This window comes from Ochotona princeps, chromosome 22, assembly GCF_030435755.1.
Source record: "Ochotona princeps isolate mOchPri1 chromosome 22, mOchPri1.hap1, whole genome shotgun sequence".
NCBI lineage: Eukaryota > Metazoa > Chordata > Mammalia > Lagomorpha > Ochotonidae > Ochotona > Ochotona princeps.
Window position 1 is genome coordinate 39,332,763 of NC_080853.1, and position 23,646 is coordinate 39,356,408.

The 23,646-nt window shown below is 41.0% G+C and overlaps 2 protein-coding genes across 2 annotated transcripts in view; one reads left to right on the plus strand and one right to left on the minus strand.

Moving 5' to 3' along the window:
- Window positions 1-23,646, plus strand: part of LOC131483044 (zinc finger protein 84-like) — a 286,703-nt gene that overhangs the window by 33,365 nt on the left and 229,692 nt on the right.
- LOC131483017 (zinc finger protein OZF-like) lies at window positions 7,721-13,894 on the minus strand. The gene is given in 6 exon segments (XM_058679858.1): window positions 7,721-7,842; window positions 9,579-9,768; window positions 9,770-10,903; window positions 12,919-12,983; window positions 13,575-13,667; window positions 13,800-13,894. Coding segments are annotated over 6 exon segments (1,674 nt in total). The 5' UTR covers window positions 13,870-13,894.

Here is a 23,646-nt window from a genome sequence, read left to right on the forward strand (position 1 = left end):
CCGAGCGGAGGGACTAGGGTTGCAACGCAGACAACGCAGAGAGACAAGACAAGGCAACACGCAGTACACCGAATGCCGATCGATGACAGAATGAATGATCTTTATTGCAACTCCAGACTTTCTTTTATACTCTGCTTAGCTCCTCCCAGTAGTGGCCACCCTAAATCCCTTCAGTTCCTCCCAGTAGTGGCAACCCTAAATCCCTTCAGTTCCTCCCAGTGTTTATCCAATCCTCTCGTGGCCACCCTAAATCCCTTGAGTTTTATCCAATCCCTTGGCAGATAACTTGACAAATAGGAAGCAGGAACTTGCGGTTAAGCCAGTGGCTATATGTATCAGGCCAAAATTACCAATCCTGTTATGCTCTGAGAAACAAGCTAAGCTGTGGAGTTAATCCTTGGGAGACCGGGGCCTGCATGTCCCCCTTTTTTTGTTTTTTTAATGGACGCCTGTCTTAGGTTGTCCAGCAGTCAGTTGACGCCTTACCCGTCATGGGGAGCCCCACCTGGGGAATCCCTGTCTTAGGTTGGTCATCAGCGCTGCCAGATCTTACCCGTCTCTGGCTGCCCATCACACCATGTTCAGCCAAACTTGAGCGCTAGGATTTTCCACAGCTAAAACCATCATGGTTTGTCAAATAATGACCTGCTCCCAGGCTTGTTGCCTGCATAGGCGGCAAAGAAGACTAAACAGTACTGCAATCATGGCTACGACCATCAGCCCCATGGCCAAGATTCCGCTTTGTTCCTAAAACATCCATGCTGCCAGTTAAATGCCATTTAACAGGGGTAACACATATATGATGGTAAATCGGGGAGCAGCTGGAGATCTGCGTTTCCCATGGGCAGGATACCAGGAAGTTGCACCACTGCTGCAAGGTCTCCTATCCTGCAAGAACATCATTAGGAGTGGGATCATGTTGAGTTGGAGCCAAGGAGATTTGTCGTGTAAGTCTCTCAGGAACCCATCTAGGTGTTTCTTCATCCTGGGGAAAAACACAAACAGAGCCTCGCCCCCACGTTAGTACTGGATCTGGTCCTCGCCATTTATTTGTGGCCAGATCTTTCCATTTTACTTGGCCTTTATTCTCATTAGCAGGGCGAAGCCAATGGCGCTCTGCAGGAGCTACATCATTAGTGACAGTTAAAAAATTTAACACATAGATGGCAGATGCCAGTAAGGAATGGGGTGAGCTGCAATGCTCAGACACATCCCCCTTCTTTATTTTTTCTAAATAAACTTTAAGGGTGCGGTTAGCACGTTCAACAATGGCTTGACCCTGAGGATTATAAGGAATGCCTGTTTTGTGAGTTATATTAAAATCTTGGCAGAACTTCTCAAAACCTTGGCTAACATAGGCCGGTCCATTATCGGTCTTAATTTGTTTGGGGACGCCCATATAGGCAAAGGCCTGTAAACAGTGGGCTTTAACATCTTTTAATTTCTCTCCTGAATGAGCGGAGGCATATATTACATGGGAATAGGTATCAACTGAAACATGCACATATTGAAGTTTTCCAAAGGAAGGGACGTGGGTAACATCCATTTGCCACACATGATTGGGCAATAACCCTCTGGGATTAACCCCTAGGGATGGGACAGAACAATATTGAGCGCAGACTTCACAATTGGTGACAATCTGGGTGGCTTGTTCTCTAGTCACCTTAGCATGTAATCTCAGGGAAGCTGCATTGAGATGGAACCTTTTATGAAGGCGCACTGCCTGTTCATAAGGGTCCATGGTCAGGGATATGTGCAACACCTGAGTCAACGAATCTGCCCATACATTACCCTCGCTTAGGGGGCCAGGCAAGGAGGTATGCGCTCTTATATGCCCAACAAATAAGGGACAAGTGCGCTGCCAAATCTGCTGCTGTAATTGTAAAAGAAGCAAATAAACTGAGGAGGTCGGAGCTATATAGGCTGTGGTTTCTAAAGGTAAAACAACATGAGCCACATAGCAGCTATCTGTGTATAAATTCAGGGGCTCATCATGATAAATTTGAAGGGCAAAAAGAACAGCGGCTATTTCGGCGGCTTGAGCTGATTTGTGAGAGATGGAAACAGCCTGTTCTTCATGTCCAGAAACTATAGCAGCCTTGCCTTTAGCCGACCCATCAGTAAAAACCACACGAGCTCCTAATATGGGTTGTTGTCTAATTATTTTTGGAAAAACAACTGGATGTCTTTTAAAAAACTGTACTAAGCGATGGGAAGGATAATGATTAATTAACTGAGAAGAAACCGTGGCACAAAAGACAGACCAATCATCAATATTATTCTGCAACCATACCACCTGTTGGGAATCATAGGGGATGGAGATGAAATCAGGATATTTTCCAAAAATTTGCAGGCTGATCTTACATGCCTTATACAACAGAGATACAACAGCAGTGGGATATGATTGCACAATTTGTCCAGTGGATGCTGGGGAGTGGACCCAATATATAGGTCCAGTCTGCCAAAACACTGCTGTAGGCGCATGATTGGAAGGAAAGACCAACAACCGCATTGGTGCCTTATAATCCACATAATTAACATGAGCATTATGAATGGCCTGCTCGACTAACTGCAGACATTCCCTGCCTTCTTTGGACAATTGTCTGGGTGAGGAAGGATCTGGATCACCTTTAAGAATATCAAAAAGTGGCTTGAGTTGCCCAGTGGAAATATGCAAAATTGGTCGGATCCAGTTAATATCACCCAACAAACTCTGCAGATCATTCAAAGTCTTCACATCACTTAATCTGATGGTCAAATTCTGAGGGGTGACACCAGTTGGTAAAAGTTGATGGCCTAAATACTGATAAGGAAAATCTGTCTGAATTTTATTCGGGGCAACAATCAACCCGGCTGTGGCTAAAGCCTGATAAATACATTGTGCTGCTGAGGACAGAATGGAACGGGTTTCAGCTGCAATCAAAAGATCATCCATATAATGGATTAAATAAATATTTGGAAATTGTGATCTAATTCCTTTTAAGGCCTTATCCACATATATCTGACAAATGGTAGGGCTGTTCATCATCCCTTGTGGGAGCACGACCCAATGGAAACGTTGGGAAGGGGCCTTTAAATTGATGGATGGTAAGGTAAAGGCAAAACGTGGAGCATCTTCCGGGTGCAAGGGAATGGAGAAAAAGCAGTCTTTTAAATCTAACACAAGCATATGCCAATCTTTTGGTATTCCCACAGGAGATGGCAAACCAGGTTGCGTGGCCCCCATAGGGGCCATGACGGCATTTACTGCACGTAAATCTTGTAAAAGCCTCCATTTATTATTTTTCTTTTTAATAACAAAAATTGGGGTGTTCCAAGGAGAGGTGGATGGAACAATATGTCCAGCCTCAAGCTGTTCCTTTACCAATTCAATTGCAGCCTCTAATTTTTAACCCTGTCACAGACTGGTTGGGGGTCACCTTGAAGATGTCTGCCCAAACCTTTTCCAGGAAAGTATCCCTGTCTATTAAGCATATTTGGCACAGGCTGAGAGGTCAATACAACATTCATGGCACTCAACAAATCTCGTCCCCACAGGTTGATAGGAATATGTGGTAAGACATACGGCTGGAAAACTCCTGAATGCCCTTCTTGATCCTTCCACCTTAACAACCTGGCACTTTTCTGTGGCTGAGAAGTTCCTATCCCTTGGAGAACGGTTGGGGTGGCCTCTAATGGCCAGGAACTTGGCCACTGTGCCTGGGATATAACTGTACTATCAGCTCCGGTATCAAGTAAACCTGTGAATTTTCTCCCTTCTATCTCTAACTGTAAGGTGGGTCGGGTTTGCATGTCGGAGACCCAACATGCCAAGGGGCCAGAATGTCCAAATCCTCCTTGTCTATCTCTCTTAAGAATGGGGTTGTCAGTTGGAACCTTGGGGATCAAGATCAGCTGGGCAAATCTAGCTCCAGGTGGAATGATTATAGTGCCTTTGGCTGATTCTGCCATGACCTCTATTTCTGCTGGAGTATCCTCATCTATCACTCCTGGGAGTACTCTGATTCCATGCATAGTAGCACTACTTCTTCCTAGGATCAGGCCCAAGGTATTCTTAGGCAAGGGGCCCCTGACTCCTGTTTTTATCCGTTGGGGTCCCAGGAGCGGGGTCAATACCTCTCCAGAGGTGGCACAGAGGTCCAGTCCTGCGCTACCTGGTGTTGCTCTGAGGAGGGTTGAAATATCTGTGCTCCTCGCCGTGGGAGAGGGACTCTGGAAGGAGTCTGCGCTGTTCCAGAGGTTACAGGTGTCTGCTGGGCTCCGTACACCTGAGGTTGGGGGGCCCGGAGCGGGCCCCTGACCCCGTTTCCCGATAGGGGATTGCCTTGGGCATCATATCTGGACCTACAATCACTGCTCCAATGATAGCCTTTATGGCATCTTGGACAAAGATCTGGGGCCTGCAAGGATCTTGGGGGTGATCTTCCTTGTCGCGGAAGTTTGGGGCACTGTTTTTTAAAATGTCCAGGCTGTCCACATCTGAAACAGGTTTTGGGAGGCGCCCTAGGGTGGGGCTGAGGGTGTTGAACAGCGGCTGCTATCACTTGCCCAAGGGCATGGGTGGAGTCAATATGTCTGCAGATTTTGAGATAATCATGCAGGGACTTATCTCTGTGGAACCTGAGAGCATCCTGACAATATTTATTAGCATTCTCAAAGGCTATATGCTTAATTACTGGCATTGCTGGTTCCACGTTACCAAAGATCTTAGTAGCAACCTGCATAATACGGTCCACAAATTCTTGAAAAGGTTCTGTAGGGCCTTGCAAGACCTTGGAAAGCTGGTCTCCTGTATTAGCATTAGGTAAGGCCTTCCAGGCTCCAAGGGCTGCATTTGCTATCTGTGCATAAACTCCTAGGTCATAATTAACTTGTTGTTGGATGCCCTCAAAAGGTCCAGTGCCAGTAAGCATTTCAAGGCTTCGATCTGCATGTCCCCCAGCCGCGTTCTGCTCAGCAAAAAATCTGCACCTATCTTGAAAGTCCCCACTCCATAGGAGAAAGTCGCCACCATCGAGAGCAGAGCGGCACAATCGCATCCAATCACTAGGAGTAAGATTCAAACTCGAAAAGGATTCTATGAGTGCAAGAGTAAAGGGTGCCTGGGCACCATAATCTTTAACAGCCTGCTTTACATTTTTGAGGTCTTTAAATTGAAGGGGCTGATGCTCCCGGCGAGGGGGACCCCCTCGAACTGGGACCTCTATTACAGGGAAGCATCGAACCCCACCCACAGGCTGATCAGTGAGACCGTCACTCCATGGCCGCGTGGGGTAATTATTGGGTGAATGGCCTGCGGTTTCCTCCTCAGGAGGAGCGGTAGGGGTCACAAAATTAGGGGCATATGGTGGTGGTCTTGAACTGGACAATTTGCCAGAGGAACGTGCACCTATTCCTGCTTTCTTTAACTTTCTTTTAATGTCCCTAATTTCCCGCTTTAAGAAAATCTTCTCTTTATCCTTAATTTTCCGCTTTAAGAAAACCTCCTCATCTCGTTTTTCCTCACTCTCTTCCGAGGAAGAGGCCTCGTTCTCATCTGAAGAAGAGGCTTCACTCTCCTCTAAAGAAGAGACCTCACTCTCCTCTAAAGAAGAGGTCTCACTCGGGGTGGTTTCACTCGAGGCCACCTCGTTCCAGGCTTCCAAGGACCGTAGAACTTCCCACCCCTGGATTGCTTCAAAAGTAGTCTGTACTTCTCTTAACTGTCTCTCAACTTTCACTTTATCAGTAAATAATGAATCACGGACTAAGCGCCACAAAGAAAAGTTAACAATGGGGAAATTATCTGGGTCTTTTTGTAAACAGGATTGTAAATTGGCCTTAACCTGTTCCCAATCGGGAATATTGAAGTTGCCTGAAACAATAAACCAAGGACTGCTAGATTGAATGGCTTTAACAAAATTTCTAATCATTTTAAATTTAACTGGCATCCCCAGTTGACGTAGAAGTTCTTCAAGCTCGGTGGCCAATTTATCCCGGGAGAAGGCAGAACCCATTTTATCGTCCTTTTCACCGGATAAATTAAACACCAAGACCTAACTATACTTCAAAATAAATCTAAAACCTGACTATACTTCAAAATAAATCGAAAACTTAAAAAATAAATCCAAAACCTAGTTATATTTCAAAATAAGTCTAAAACCTAACTCTATTTCAAAATAAATCCAAAACCTGACTATATTTCAAAATGAACCTCCCTCTCCTACCAGTTTAGCAGAGACTTACAATACGTCCCACTTACCTGGATCAGCTGGCCAGACTCTTGGGACGACCCTTCGTCGTATCCTCTCTTTCTCAATCTCGGTGGGAACCTCCAGATGTTGGCAACGCCCTCGTCGCCACGTACCCCGAGCCGAGCGGAGGGACTAGGGTTGCAACGCAGACAACGCAGAGAGACAAGACAAGGCAACACGCAGTACACCGAATGCCGATCGATGACAGAATGAATGATCTTTATTGCAACTCCAGACTTTCTTTTATACTCTGCTTAGCTCCTCCCAGTAGTGGCCACCCTAAATCCCTTCAGTTCCTCCCAGTAGTGGCAACCCTAAATCCCTTCAGTTCCTCCCAGTGTTTATCCAATCCTCTCGTGGCCACCCTAAATCCCTTGAGTTTTATCCAATCCCTTGGCAGATAACTTGACAAATAGGAAGCAGGAACTTGCGGTTAAGCCAGTGGCTATATGTATCAGGCCAAAATTACCAATCCTGTTATGCTCTGAGAAACAAGCTAAGCTGTGGAGTTAATCCTTGGGAGACCGGGGCCTGCAGTTCCTGGCTCCTGGCTTCAGGTAAGTTCAGCTCAGGCAGTTGACGCCACCTGAGAAGTGAATCACTGGATGCAAGTTCTTCCTGTCTGCCTCTCCTCCACTCTGTATATCTGAAATTCCAATAAAAATATAAAATTAAAAAAATTAACAGGTATCAAATTTTTGTTAAATCTTTATTCAATTCATTGAAAACTATTTCAGCTAGGATTCACTATTTGACCTTAATCCTGGAGCTCATATCCGCAGCCCATTTTACTTATGAAAAAAAAAAATGTCCATCCCAGGGAGAACACTGCTCAAGAGACAGAAAATTCAAAGCGGCTTTTAAGTTCAACCTTCTCAGTATTAATGAGGACAAACACCAGTCCAGGGAGATGCTATAAATGTACACCAACTGCTTAATCACACAAGTTGCAATAACTTTTACAACAGTACACACTGTTTAACATGCTGGATGGGGTGTAGAAAGAAAAAGGAAAAAGGAAAAAATGCACTGTTACCCACTCTAACAAAAATCTCATATCCTGAAAGTAACCTCCTCCATGTAAGAAATTTCAACCTGGTGTCTCCATCATGCTGCCCAATTCAGTCTGAGAGAAAATCTGTGTCTTGTGTGTTGAGCTGGGATTACCTTATTGTGAAAGGGGGCCAGGAGGGGCCAGTTCATAACATCCACTAGCAGATCTGAGAACCAGGATGTTGTATTGCATTGGGGCAGGATCAGGACACAACAGGCAATTCATATCTGTGCTGAGCTGGAGGTGTGATGGGTCAAGATAGGCCACAGCACAGAGCAGCATGAAGTGGAATTAGGGGCAAGCTGCACATAGCCAGGCTGCAACACATGCTGGGGATGATGAGGTGAGTCAAGTCATGCCAGTCAGGGGGATGCTGGTGTTGGACCCATGAGCCATGGGAAGGGAAAAATCTAGTGGCCCTGATAGCCTGATGTCAGACAATTCTTATGTCTCTGGTATCCACCTGTTGAATCTTGGGGATTTTCCTAATCAGCAGGCCCAGAGACCAGTTAGGGGTGAGGCGATGGTGTTTTTCGGCTGCAGAACCACCATAGACTAACTGGTGAGGGAGAACTTATTAGGAAGATGTTACAAGCTTATACAGAGTAGGAAAGTGACAATGCACAAGGATGATCTCGACAGTACTCCCACCCAACAATGACTTTGTCACAGGTTGATAGACATGTCTATCTCTCCATATCCTCTAAACAAATCACAGTTAACATTCCACATGCAGGGTTGGAAGCTGTGTTGCAGGCCACATGCAGGTAAGCCAATATAAGCTAGCAGCTAGGCTGAAAGCTATTCCTTGGGGCATGTTCATTACAAGTGACTGCTAAACAGGATGAGGGTTGCATTTAAATTCTTAGAGTTTCTTATCAGGGAAGTTTCAGTATAGCACCTCCAAGGACAGAGAGATTGGAGTGCAGCCCACAACTCTGGCTATATACCTAATCACCAGGCCAAGATGGAGTTGTTGTTAACTGAGGACACTGTCATAGGTTTCTCTTGGCGAAATGGTGTGCCATATACCTATAGCTTCCCACATGTGCTGAGCAGGCAGAGATCCAGGGATGATCTCCCACACTTATTATTCAAGAACAGTGGCCAAACATGATCCATGTTTGTCCAGATGATGCAAGAGAATCTCCACTCTGCCCAAGATTCATCCTTCAAAGATGGATCTTTACCATCAGAATTGTCTCATGCATCCATTCATATCTTTGATTGTAATGTAAGTTTATAATAGGATGTGGAATTTTGAGATTCATAAAAAAGCTCTATTAGATGAATGTGTACATGGTAAAGCTGGGATATCAAACAAGTGTTATGCACTGAACATTTATTATTAACATTAAAATCTGAAAACAGAACTCATTCACAATTTCCCCCTCATAACAAGGGGAGATCGTGTACAAATCACATCTTAGTATGTTAGCATCACATAGCCTGTGTTCTGAAATACTGTGACATTCTTCATGTGTATTATTAAACACATTTGGAGAGTTTCAATAATTTTCAACATCTGTTGCACATTTACAGTTTTCTATTTACACTCTTGCTAATGTTTGTTTCATTCACTTTATAAGCTCTGAGGCCAATGACAACAAGTTTATGGTATTTAATGTATCTTTCCATGCTTTTTTATTTCTGATCTTCATGGCTTTGAGGAAGATTGACTTAAAAAATGATTTTTCAGTCATTGCAGTCATATTTTATTTATTTCTGTGGATATGCTGTTAAAGGACTTCTGAAGTTTGCTGCACTCAAAATGTGTTTGTGTATGAATTTGTCCACACTTGTTCAGAAATTAATACTATGAACAATTTCCCACACTGATTATTCATTATACTTCATCTTTGTGAATTTGCTGATATAAAATGAGACCTGTCTGGAGGTAAAGGCTTTTCCACATCAGTGTATCCATAGTTTTTCCCCCATGTGGGTTCTCTGGTGCATGATTAAGTATTCTCCAGCCAGCAGCATTTCCATACTATTTTCATGTTTCTTTTTTCCCTTGTGAATCATCTGAGTCTAATCAAAACTGACGACTTCCAAAAGGTGTCTGCACACTATCTGCATTCATAATGTTTTCTGTGTGAATTCTGATGTGCAATGAAACCTGACTGCCTGCAATAGCATTTTCCCCACTCACTACATCTATATGGTTCTTATCCTGCATGCATTCTCTAATGTCCAATGAGGTGTGACTTACTGTAATAGGCTTTTGGACACTCACTGCATTCATAACAGCTTTCCTTGTGTGGATTTTCTGATGTGTTGAGACCCACAGTCACTATATTTACAAGGTTTCTCCCCTGTGTGGAATCTCTGATGTCTGATTAGATGTGACTCCTGAGAAAAAGCTTTACCACACTGGTTACATTCATAAGGTTTTTCCCCTGTGTGAATTCTCTAATGTCTAATAAGAGCTGACAAGTTGGTAAAGGCTTTTCCACACTGGCTACATTCATAAGGTTTTTTCCCCTGTGTGAATTCTCTGATGCATGATTAGGTTTGACTTGTGAGAAAAAACTTTACCACACTGGCTACATTCATAAGGCTTTTTCCCTGTGTGAATTCTCTGATGCATGATTAGGGATGACTTGTGAGATAAAGCTTTTCCACACTCATTACATTCATAAGGTTTCCTCCTTGTGTGGATTCTTTGATGTTCAATGAGATCTGACAAGTTGGTAAAGGCTTTTCCACACTCACTACATTCATGAGGTTTTTCCCCTGTGTGAATTCTCTGATGCATGATTAGGTTTGACTTCTGAGAAAAAGCTTTTCCACACTGGCTACATTCATAAGGTTTTTCCCCTGTGTGGATTCTCTGATGCATGATTAGGGATGACTTCTGAGAAAAAGCTTTTCCACACTGGCTACATTCATAAGGTTTTTCCCCTGTGTGGATTCTTTGATGTCTAATGAAATGTGACTGGTTGGTAAAGGCTTTTCCACACTCACTACATTCATATGTTTTCCGCTTCATGTAAATTCTCTTAGGTGTAATGAGAGATAATTGCTTGTCAAAGGCTTTCCCCTGTTCATTGCATTCATATGGTCTCTCTCCAGCATGAAGGATCTGATCTCTTGTCAGTTCTGACTTCTGGTAAACATGTTCTTTATATTCATTGCACATATAGAAATTTTCTCCTGTGTCAGTTCTCTGTTTGGTGGAAATGCAGGATGCACAGCTAAAAGATTTTATACAGCAGCCACATATATAGTGACTTTTTGCTGTTTGGCTTATCTGATTTACTTTGACATCTGTTTTATTCATAAGACATTTCTCACTCTTGAAATGACCATGGGGTTTCTCTCCTGATTGTGTTTGCTGATGTTTTCCAAAATAAATATTGTTGTGGAACATTTTCTTTTCAACCTGAAGTGTCTCTCCCACATTGACAGGTTGTTTATTACATGGTTCTTTGGTATAAACTTCTTCACACATAAAGAATTTCTTCTTTGCGTTGAAAGCTTTTTCTTTCCCATTGTGTTCAAAAGACTGCTGACAAATGTGCATCTTCTGCTGAGTGAGAATTTCCCCACTCTGGAGGCTGTTCTCAGGGACATTAGAAGCACACTTTTTCCCAAATGGCATTTCATTAGACTCTCTATAGAAAAAAAATATATTCAAACACATTATGCTGTCTCTCCCTCTTTCCTTGAGGGAACCACCTCATCTTTGGGCTCCCTCATGTGAGGTGCTTCTCTGGCCCCCACCTCCTTGCAAGTGCAACTGGTCACTTAGCAGGTAAAACTTCTGTCTACAACTAATTCTGCTTTTGTTTCCATAGTATACAGAGAAATCAACCATGGAGCATTCCTGATAACATTTGCTGGTGTGCCCAACATGGCATATGAAAAAGACGTTTATTCTTAGACCAGAGCTATGTGGCTAACTCAGCAGAGAGAACACTGCATAATGTTGGTATGCCATTCTTCAAGGTGGGCTGAACCTATAAAAATGACCCTTGGTGTCCCATGACTGCATAAATATGGGCCCATTCAACGACTCACTCACACCACCACTATGACGGCCTAGCTCTGGTGACACCTTCAGATGCATTGTACTTTCAGAGTGTGGAGACAGTAAGCACAGCAGTTCAGGGTGTAAGAGGTTATGATCACCAACTACCTATTTGAGCTTTTCTATTCTGGTAACAAGGCTATGGGTGCTTGTGTTTGGAAAACTTGGGGTGGGGACTGCCAGTTCCTGGAAAAGGTCACTTTTTGTATAATTTGAAACTTCCTTGGCAGATTTTGAATGCCAACCATGTGACATTATACCCAAGTTCTGAGCTACTTTCTCATGATTCAGTATTGTTATACTCCTAGCACCAACTTGTGTTCTGCTTTGGTTTGAACTTTTTATTTGTTAAGACTGATTTATATGCCAGGCAGCGTGGCCTAGTGGCTAAAGTCCTTGCCTTGAATGTTCCAGGATCCCATATGGGCGCTGGTTGTAGTCCCAGCAGCCCCACTTCCCATCCAGCTCCCTGCTTGTGGCCTGGGAAAGCAGTTGAGGATGGCCCACAACTTTGGGAGCCTGCACCCTTGTGGGAGACCTGGAGGGGGTTCCTGGTTACCGGCTTCAAATCGGCGCAGCACCGGCCATTGCGGCTCACTTGGGGAGTGAATCATCGGATGGAAGATCTTACTATCTGTCTCTCCTCTCTTTATATCTGATTTTGTAATAAAAATAAATAAATCCTTAAAAAAAGACTGATTTGTTTTTGTTAGAAAGTCACATATACACATGAGGAGAGACAGAAAAAGATCTTCGATGTGCTGGCTCATTCCTGAAGTGGCCGCAATGGCCGGAGCTCAGCTGACACAATGTCAGGAGCCAGAAGCCTCTTCTAGGTCATCCACGCAGATGCAGGGTCACAAGGTTTTGGGCTGTCCTTAACTGCCATTCCAGGCCACAAGCAAGGAGATTGATGTTAAATAGGTGAAGCAGGAGGAGAACCAATGCCAATATGGGATCGCAGTATGTGCAAGGGATGGAATTATCCACTAGGCTACCACGCCATGCACTTGGAATTAATCTTTTGAAATTACCTATTTGGTGCTTTGCATGACCCCCCCTTGCACTTCCTAGATAAATTGAGAAAAGACCAGTTTCTTTATTTTTTCTCCATCCCGTTTTGATCACACACCTGGCTTCCTACCTCTAAGACCTGAACGGCCATAGAATGGCAGGGGTACATCTGGAGTTGTGCAGTAGCAGCTATTTCCTGGCTTGTTGAGAATATACAGATGGGAAATGTCATACCCACAGTTTCCTGTCCAGACAAGGAACATCCAAGGGACACTTAAAAACCTAAGACCCTTCTGAAAAAATGTGGTGTCTTTTCCTCTCTCTCCATTCAAGAGTCACTCCATCTCCTGGTTCTCTCAAGAAATGCTATTCAATCCTCTGCTTTCTACATTCACCTGGCCACTTTGCAAATAAAACTTCTCTGCAAATGAAAAAAAAAAGAAACAGAAATAATATTTCTCATTTTTGTTTTGTACAATTTCCCATTTAGATCATATTTTAAATATGGCCAGAGCTAATAGTAAGCATTTTTGTGGCAATGCTATTCTTTGGAGCTATTACATAATTTTTGTGATTACAACTTGCCTGAAGATTATTTCTTGAATTTTCTGATTAGCTCCTAGTAACTCATTTTTTCTGTAGGAATCTGAAATGAGGAAAAGAGTAACCATATCCATGAATCACATCTAAGTGTTTCTTTTCCAAGGCTCAAGTAGAGCCAATGAGGTTTGTTGACATTCTAAGATAGAGCAGATTTTAATATTAGTAATATGTGGACATTTATGAGCATTATATTGTGCATTAAATTTTAAAAATTCAATCACTTGGAAATATGTATTTTAATTTGTTGGATAGTATGACAGAAAATGTGGCACAGAAATTCAAACTAAGGCTTGGGCATCTTACATCATTTATCAATGCCAGTTTGTCTTGTATTGGCTACTCTGCTTCAAATACAACTTCATGAAAATGTAACTTGGAAGGTGGCAAATGACGTCTCAATTGCTTGTCATCATGGTTCTAGATGGTTCTTGTCATCATAGTTCTAGATTTAAAGTTACATGCTGGCAAATTTTGAAAGGCATTGCTAGAATAAACCTACACATGGAGACTGCAGAATGCCTGTGTCTCATCTGCTGTTCTTTAGCAAGAAACTTTAAAAACAAAAATCAGAGAATTGCAGTCAACATTTATTGAGAGAAGTACTACTGTCCCTGCCTACTATGTGCTGACCTACCTGGAAGTCCCTGGTTGACAGATTTCTCCACTGTCCATGGTGCTGATTCTTGCTCCAACTTGAAGACCACATCAGGCTTTGCCATGCAGTACCCTGTTAATGGAGAATGTTGTAGACTTTGCAAAGTTACTACTAGCCCTAACAACTACTAAACTTTGTAAACTCAACTTTCATTTGTCATCTACACAGAAATATTCTGTTTGGGCATCACAGAGTTTCACTCACCCACAGACAGCAGATTGTGATAGGTCTCAAGCATCACATCTCTGTACAAAGTCCGCTGAGTATTGTCCATTGTCTGCCATTCTTCCTGGGTAAAGTCCACAGCCACATCTTCAATTGACACCAACACCTGTAACAGTATGTCTCCTCAATTCTGGATCACTAAATGGAAACACTGACAGTACATTTTCTAAATATTTAATTTGTAACTTTTATGAATGCAATTTAATTACGATCTATACAACATTATAGAGTAGCTGCAGAATAAAAATATTTTGTCCTGTATTGCTTTTGCAAATCCAATACTACAACAGGATATCCCTTACTATTCTCAAAGGTCACTTTCTCTAAAGATTGCAATGAACTATTGAAGGCTTTGTTACAAAGCACCTACAATAAAAGACATCACTCTAGGTTTGTCCCTGGCATTGCCACTCTGCTTTTCCAATGAATTATAACAAATAATCATATTAATACTGAGCCAAAATATTAACTCAGTATCTGTAATAGTAAGGTGAATGTAATTCTTCTGAGTTCAATTTGCATTTTCTATAGATGTTGCTTTATTTACAATATGCATATCAACATAGAGTAAACAAAAAAATTGCTTTATATTATTTTTTGCAATTTGAAGCTACAATTTCCTTAGTATTCTGTGTTAGATTTTCTGAAACAATTATAAAATGAGTTCACTATGTAATCTGCAAATATAAACATTTAAACTAAATAACATGGTAGATGAAGAAGACACATCTTTAATGTTGCACATGATAATGAGGAAATCTTTAATAATTTATGAATGTTTTTCTCAAACTTTCTGATATTTAAAAATCATATAAAGCAATAATATAATTCAGTTTTCTTATTCCAACAAGAAATAATAGAATGTTGGAAATATTTTTTTAAAGATTTATTATTATTGGAAAGGCGGATATACATAGAGGAGAGACAGAGAGGAAGATCTTCCATCCGATGATTCACTCCCCAAGTGAGCCGCAATGGGCCGGTGCTATGCTGACATGAAGTCAGGATCCAGGAACCTCTTCTGGGTCTCCCACGCGGGTGCAGAGTCCCAAAGATTTGGGCCATCCTCTCCTGCTTTCCCAGGCCACAAGCAGGGAGCTGGATGGGAAGTGGAGCTGCTGGGATTAGAACTGGCGCCCATATGGGATCCTGGTGCCTTCAAGGCAAGGAATTAAGCTGCTAGGCCACGCCACCGGTCCCGAAAATATTTTTAAACTGAACTTTCATAAAATAGCAAATATTTCCTGCAACTTATACTAGAATTATATATATATATATATATCTCCAATTATCTTAAATATATATACATATGAATCCCATAATCTTTTGTCACTTTGGAGTATGCACATGTTAAAATCCTTTCTACTATTTGTTTACATTTTATGAAATATTTAAATTAAATTAAAATTTAAATTTCTACATAGAGAACTACAGCTTAGTGGGGAAACAAGCTGTAGCCTTATACAGAACTATCTTCTAATTAAAAGCAGATAATATCAGCCATTCACAGCCTGGGAGTTGAACAGACATTGTAACAAACATAGCTTTTTTTTTTTTTTTTTTTTGATATATGTTTTAGAAGCACTTTAACATTAGGAAGTTATTTGGGCTTTTTTTTTTTGTCTTTTTTCCTAGCTACTTATTAATGATTTTAATATAAAAACAGAATTAATGTAACTGATACATAATTTTAACAATAGAATGATATTTCTTTTGTATCTTTCCTTTTTCCTCCTCCATTTTGCCTTTTTTCTTTTTTCTTTTGTATCTTCCCTTGTGTTCTTAAACATTTGAAATAATATGCTTTTTTTTAACAATTTTTTTATTTATTTATTTTTTTTACGTGGTTGATTAGGGTACAAAGAGTCAAGGGCTACAGGGTGAAAGTGGGTAATACCACTGTATGCACACTAATATTTTCATTTTTTCCCCTGCATCTGGGGTCAGGAGAGAAACAAAGGGCAATAACATGTTTTAAATTTACATTGCACTCAAGATCCTAATTTTTCATGAAGTGATTTAAAGGAAAGTAAGATAATCAGAGTTCTATAGATAAAGTCTGTAAATATAATAATGTAAAAAGATGCTTCAATCACACACAGTTGACAAACACAGATCATCAAATTATAGACTTTCATTCTTAACCATTTGTTTGGCAAAGATATGAATCAAAGTGACAAGATCGCATTTGCACAAATACTGATATGCACCATTGTTTCTTCCTTTTTTGTTTTTGTTGCTTGTGATTTTTTAGCTACTTTGTTAGTTGTTGATGAGGAATGGACTTGGCACATGGAGACAATAATGACATGCATGGACTGCTAATTGGTGATCAACAGAGGAAGTTTATTAGTAGCATCAGACATTTTAGACTTTATAGAGGGTCATATAGGATAAGGGAGGAGGTATTGAGCTTCTCTAAGGAACCCATGGATTGTTTCTATAACATAATTCTGTACTCTTTTGTTTTGTATACCCCACCAAGTGTTCTCATTCACATTCTATCCACTCAGCTATTCTCATACAAATGATACCTACTCAGTTATACAAAAGATATCCATTCAATTCTCATACAAATGCTATCCTATCAGTTGCAATACTATGCTCACTGACCTCTTAGGGACACAATGTCCTTCTACACTACTCTATATAACACAAGGTCATATTTCTGTGTCTATATTTAAGATATTTCCCTTAACATCTTGCCCTCTAGTTACACTCATTTTTTTAGAAACCACAGAATTTTGCTTTCCACAGCTGAATAACAGTCTATTGTAGATACATACTATGTTTTCTTTATTCATTCATCTAATGATGGACACCTTGACTCATTCCATACTTGGATATTAGGAACAGTGCTACTATAAACAAAATGGCTACAGACATCTCTCTCATACAATGTGTTCAAAACTTTCAGAACATGCAAATACTACATTGCTCAATCATACAACAAGCTTATTTCTAATCATCTAAGAAATTTTACACTATTTTCCACAGAACTGAATTAATGTATAACCCCATTAACATCGTGCAAAAGTTCCCATTTTCCACATCATCACCAGCATTTGTTACCCTTTCTTCCAAATATTAATAGCCATTCTGACAGGGTTGAGATGGTATTTCATTGTGATTTTGATTTACATTTCCTTAATGGCTACTTCCTGAGAACTACTTAATGAGGTTCTTGGATCATTTCTTTACCAAACTGGGTATTTTGATGTTGTTAAGGTCACATGAAGATTGAAAGATAAAATTGTCAATTTGAATAAAACATGGAACTACTTGCATCATTGTATTTGACAAATTGTGAGTACAATGTAGAAACTTAAATCAAAGATCAAATGGGATGAATACTAGAATGAGATTCCACTTCATCTGGCTGAGAATGCAAAAATGTGCTTTGGGAAAGGACTCCATTAATATGAGACACTCTGATGGAAGCACTGGATTCAGTGACATGTGGGATGAGAGTAAGAAGCATGAAACACGTGTTACTGCAGACTTCAGTAGAAATTTAGAATGTGAAAACTAAATGCTTTTCTGAATTAGCAAATGCTACAATCTCAATAATCGAAGAAGCCCACAGTGCAAATACAGTCACGCTAGAAAAATGTATTTCCTAATGAAATATGACTTTCCTTCACATTTAAGTGGGGGTTTTTTTTGTCTCCTGTTTTTGAAAGGTTTATTTACCTGAAAACCAGAGAGAAGGCCAGGCATGGTAGCCTAGTGGCTACAGCCCTCGCCTTGAGCATCTCAGGATCTCATGTGGGTGTCAGTTCTAATCCCAGCAGCCCTGCCTCCCATCCAGTTCCCCGCTTGTGGCCTAGGAAAGCAGTCGAGGACAACCCTAAGCTTTTGGACCATGTACACACATGGGAGACCCAGAAGAGGCTCTGGGCTCCTGGCTTTGGTTTGGGTCAGCCCCAGTCATTGAGGTCATTTGAGGAGACAATTGTTGCATGGAATATCTTCCTCTCTGTTTCTACTCTCTGTATATCTAACTGCAATAAAAATAAAATAAATCTTCAAGAAAAATGGTACTAGAGGACTGTCTATGTTTTTAACCTTCTCACAAACATTGGAACTAGTACAGGGATCACCTGGAAGAAGCAGGGAGCATGTCAGAGTTTTCATGGTCTGCCTGTGTTTCCTTTTAAAGCTGTCAGGATCTGTGAACTGAACAGTGGCATAGTGAGCTGAGCTTCCCACATGAAAGCAGTTCATATTCTGAATGTTCCACTTTCAACACAGTTTCCTGTTTTTGCCTCGGGAAAGCAAAAGAGGATGGCTCAAGTCCTTGGGCATCTGTAGACATGCGTGAGACACAAAAGACGCTCCTGGCTTTGGATTGGCATCGCTCTTGCCATTGCAGCCATGCACGAAACAAAGTTACAGATGGAAGATCTCTTTCTCACTGTCCCAAGTTTTCTCTGCAACCTTGCATTTCAAATAAAAACCAGAATGCAACAGAGGGCAGGCCCTGTGCCTTACCAAGTAAAGACACTGGCATCCCATATGAATATTGTTTCATAGCCGTCATGCTCCAGTTCAGATCCAACTGCCTAATAACAAGTCTGGAAAGAAAGTGGAGGATGGCTCAAGCACTTGGTTACCTGTAACTTAGTTGTAGACCTGGGCAAGACACCTGGCAAATGGCTTTAGACTTCCTCAGTTCTGGTCATTTTGTTTATTTGAGGGGCAAACCAGCAGATGGGAGATGTTTCTCCACATCTCTCTTTCTTAGTATCTTTGCTGTTAAAACTAGTAAATCTTATGAAAAAAAAGAAAAAAAAAACAGCAATAGGAAATGGCACTGTGGGCGATCAGGCTAAGCTATCATCTGTCTTACTTCCAATCCAGCCCTAAGGCAATATGAATTGGAAACAGTGGAAGATGTGTCAAGCACTTGAGTGGGAGACTGATGGACCTCCTGGATCTTCTCTGACATGATCCAGCCCTGACCATTGTGAGAATCGATCAGTGGATAGCAGACATGTCTGTTTCTGTCTCTCTACTCTTTCTGCAATTCAGTAAATTTTTAATAAAAGAACATGCAACATATTTTATTCTCCAAACATTCCTGTAGTAGCTCATAAATGTAGTAACCTCCAAATGTTATTAGGCATCACACAATTTCAGCAATTCCAATAAAGCAAAACTGGAAAGTTAATACATTTTTTTTTGTATATTTGGAAACTCATACTACTCCAAAATTTTGAGTGTTTATTTTCATTTATGTATTAAATTATTTTCATTTTATCATATACAACATCAATAAACACCATTTCAAACTTGATATCCTGCAATCATGAACAAATTCTTTATTTCAATTTAAATCATGTAAAAATTACCCTGTTTTGTTATGGCATTAGAAAACTTGGAGAGGAAGTCTGACAGCTCCAATATTTTAGTTATGACAATTTTACATTCTTTCTCTCATATTTGTTTTTTTCACTATAGTTTAGAAACCATCATAAAACTCCTCAAATACTAGTTCTTAACCACGTTCTGTGACCACCTCATTGACATTTCAATTTTAGTTTATACACAACATATAACATACATAACATAACATGTTATACATAACATCATATCATCTTAAATTAAGGCAAACTTGTGGTATTTAACCTTTGGGATTGGCTCATTTCCTTTAGCATTATGGTTTCCAGTTTGGCCCATTTGCCACAAAGAACTGCATTTTGTTTTTTTTTAATAGCTGAGTAGTATTCCATGGAGAAGATGAACCATAGCTTTCTTATTTTTAACATATTGGCTACTCATTACTATGTCAATTAATTCCATAATGATGTAAATTTTTACTGATGATACGTTGGAGCTTTTAATTGATGAGGATGATACTCTGCTGGCTCTGTTTTCAAACCAGAAAGAGTATACCTAAGAAGCCATTGAACTTGACTGGACAATAAGATGCTAGACTCTATGTTTGGTATATGCTTGCAATGGGGGAATCTCAACTGAACTTGAACTGTGGTTATGCAACAAGGTGGAGGAATCCACCATGGTGGGAGGGTTTGGGGAGGGGTGGGGAGTATCCCAGTACCTATGAAACTGTGTCACATAATACAATGTAATTAATGAATAAAAAAAAGAGAGAAAAAAGCTGGTTAAAAAAAAAAAAAACTCCTCAAATACAGTGTAAAGCAAGCTGAGAAGTAAACAAATAACTTACTGAAGGTGGGTTTGTGTTCTTCAGCCTGGGAAACATGTCATGGGCTGCAGTGCAACACCTGCAAGAGAAGGTGGAGAAAGACAGTTGCGAATTGGTCTTGCTTGTTCCTAGTCTCCTTAATGGTTCCTACTGTGCTAAGCAATGTCAGCATTGAGGCAGACACAATGGATGGAGACACAATAGCCATCAGTTTCCCTGGGCAAGAGCAGTGCTTTACAAGTGCCTGGAGAGCTTCTGTTGAACCCTATCCACAATGTCATTAATTGGCAGTGGTTAAATTCAAGTTTTCCTTTGGCTAATGCAAACTACTACAAATTTTAAAATAATATTACTGGGCTTGGCTGCATAGCCTAGTGGCTAAATTCCTCACCTTATATATGCCAGTATCCCATATGGCCACTGATTCATATTTTGACTGCTAGATTTCTGTATCAGCAGCCTGTTTAGGTCTGGGAAAACATTCCAGAACGGCCCATTGCCTTGGGTCCCGGCTTCCACACGGAACTTTAAAGAAGCTTCTGGATGCTGGCATTAGATTGTCTCAGCTCCAGTCATTGCAGCTACCTGGGGAGTGAACCAGCAGATACAAGAGATTTCTCTCCTCTTTGTAAATCTGACTTTCCAATGAATATATGAATATTAAAATAATAATGTTACTGTCAAGCCCTAACTTATTTTTTCAACAATTATTATTCAAATTACAACACACCACACAAAAAATATCAAATTAATGCTACAGAAACATGCTTGGGTGGTATTAAGGTTTTCTCCATTTTTACAGATGAGCTGCGCAAGACTCCATATAAGGACTTCCATTAAAATGGTTCTTGCTGCTAATAATAAAAATTGTACAGAAGGCAAACATCTTTCATTCAGAGTAATTCTGTGTAAACCTATATATGAAAAATAGATATAATACACACCTATTCTATACAGCCTTTTACTAATTGCTCCAAATGGAAGTTCTTAAGACTTCAATGGCACTTCCCAGGTCCTAAACCCTCAATGACACTTGATCTTGAAACTGTATTTGCCTTAGCCCATAGGACATCCATAAATATGATAGCAGCATAGTTTGAAAAGTGCTTTCACTTACATTATGGCAACAGCCAGAGAAAACCATCAGACTAGGAGGAGTGAATGTCATGATTGGTTTGTGGTTTGTGGTTGGTTTGTGACTTGGGATAGATCATATCTAATCCCCAAATGCCTTGTTTATACCTACTGGCTATGTAACACTTCCAATGCAGTATCCTGCTATGGTGCCTGGAACACAGTGGGCGTGTTCCAAGAACCCTCTGAGAAACCCAGATGGGTTCCTGTTGCTGGGCTCAGCATGGCAGAGTCTTGACATTTTGGGAGTGAATCAACAAACTGATGGAACATCTCCCTCCACTCTGCTATCTACCTTTCAAACAAATATTGTATTTATAAAAATTATAAAATATATTTAAAACTACCTATTTTAAGTTGATTTGTGGATATATCTTGGTGAGCGTTACAGAATTACATTTCAAATTCAATTAAGACAATTTTATGAAAACACTTCTACAGCCCATATTTTTACAGGTATGTAAGCACTTAAATTCTATTTTATTTGTAACTGTATGATAAAATTCCATGAGCTCTGGGATTTCCCTTACCCTCTGGCACTGATACACAGTACGCCAACAGACATCTTGCACACTATACCACAATGCAACCCCAAAGGAAAGTCCTCTTGATTCTTTACTACTAAAATATTCTTGTTTGCCCAGCGCAATGGTCTACTGGCTGAAGTTCTCACCTTAAATGCCTCGGGATCCCATATGGGCACCGGTTCTAATCCCGGAAGCCCCACTTCACATCCAGCTCCCTGCTTGCTGCCTGGGAAGGCAGTGGATGTTGACCCAAGGCCTTGGAACCCTGCACCCACATGGCAGACCTGGGGGAAGATCCAGGCTCCTGGCTTCGAAGCACTGCTACACCGGCCATTGCACTCACTTGGGGAGTGAATCATCAGATGGAAGATCTTCCTTTCTGTCTCTCCTCCTCTCTGTATATCTGACTTTGCAATAAAGATGAATAAATCTTAAAAAAATATTCTTGGGCCCGGCTGCATGGCCTAGCGGCTAAAGTCCTCGCCTTGAACACCCTGGGATCACATATGGGCGCCGGTTCTAATCCCAGCAGCTCCACTTCCCATCCAGCTCCCTGCTTCTGGCCTGGGAAAGCAGTTGAGGGTGGCCCAATGCATTGGGACCCTGCACCTGCGTGGGAGACCTGGAAGAGGTTCCTGGTTCCTGGTTCCTGGCATCGGATCGGCACGCATCGGCCCTTTGCGGCTCACTTGGGGAGTGAATCATCAGACGGAAGATCTTCCTCTCTGTCTCTCCTCCTCTCTGTATATCTGACTTTGTAAGAAAAAATAAAATCTTTAAAAAAAAATATTCTTGTATACCTTTGGTCAGTCTGACTGTAAATTAGTAAAAACTTAATTCATATTGTAATTCCATTCTTAAAAAGAAAACACATTATAGCACCTTCCCCCAAAAGCTCTTGTGCCTGAAACAATCATTATGATTCATGCAATTTATGTGTGACAATTCCTTACTGTTACACTTTATATTAATGTCAACATATAAATATGTTTAATAGCATAGAGAATACAATCAACTTTGGTGTGGAGTGGAGTTTGACATATTAAACACACTTGCCATTTTTTAAATAATTCATTGCATCATTTTACGAAGCCAAAATATCATGTAAGAACTCATCCAGAAATTAAACTCATTGTTTTTCCATTATGATCAACACCACCATCAATGTAACTGCCTTCTGAGGCCAAAAACAGGAAGCTGGATGGGAAGCAGATATATCGGAGTTAGAACCAGCACCGATATGGGATCCAGGCAAATGCAAGACAAGGACTTTAGCCCTCTTGAAAGAAAGTACAGGTATACAAATCACTTGCTAAACCTGCTCTGCTGTCATATCTGCCTCATTTGCTCCCAGTTATAACATAACTTGATGTGCATCAATAATTTGGGTAATGAATCAGCTTCTGAGAGTACTCTCTGTCCATGCTCTATCCTTGCTGCTAAAAAAAGAGCATACAGGGCCCGGCGGCTTGGCCTAGAGGCTAAAGTCCTCGCCTTGAACGCCCCAGGATCCCATATGGGCGCCAGTTCTAATCCCGGCAGCTCCACTTCCCATCCAGCTCCCTGCTTCTGGCCTGGGAAAGCAGGAGAGGATGGCCCAAATCTTTGGAACTCTGCACCCGCGTGGGAGACCCGGAAGAGGTTCCTGGTTCCTGGCATCGGATTGGCGTGCACCGGCCCATTGCGGCTCACTTGGGGAGTGAAACATCAGATGGAAGATCTTCCTCTCTCTCTCCTCCTCTCTGTATATGCGGCTTTCCAATAATAATAAATCTTTAAAAAAAAAAAAAAAGAGCATACAAAAAGATGGCACCAGCATCCTGTGGCTAAGCATCTAACTTCAGTACTGTCCTCCCATATGTGTGCTGCTTCAACTTCAGCTGCTCTGCTTACAATCCAGCTCCCAGCTAATGACTAGGAAATCAGCAAAGGATGTTCTAAGTGCTTGGGCCGCTGCACTCATGTCAAGGAACTAGGAGAAACTCCAAGCTCC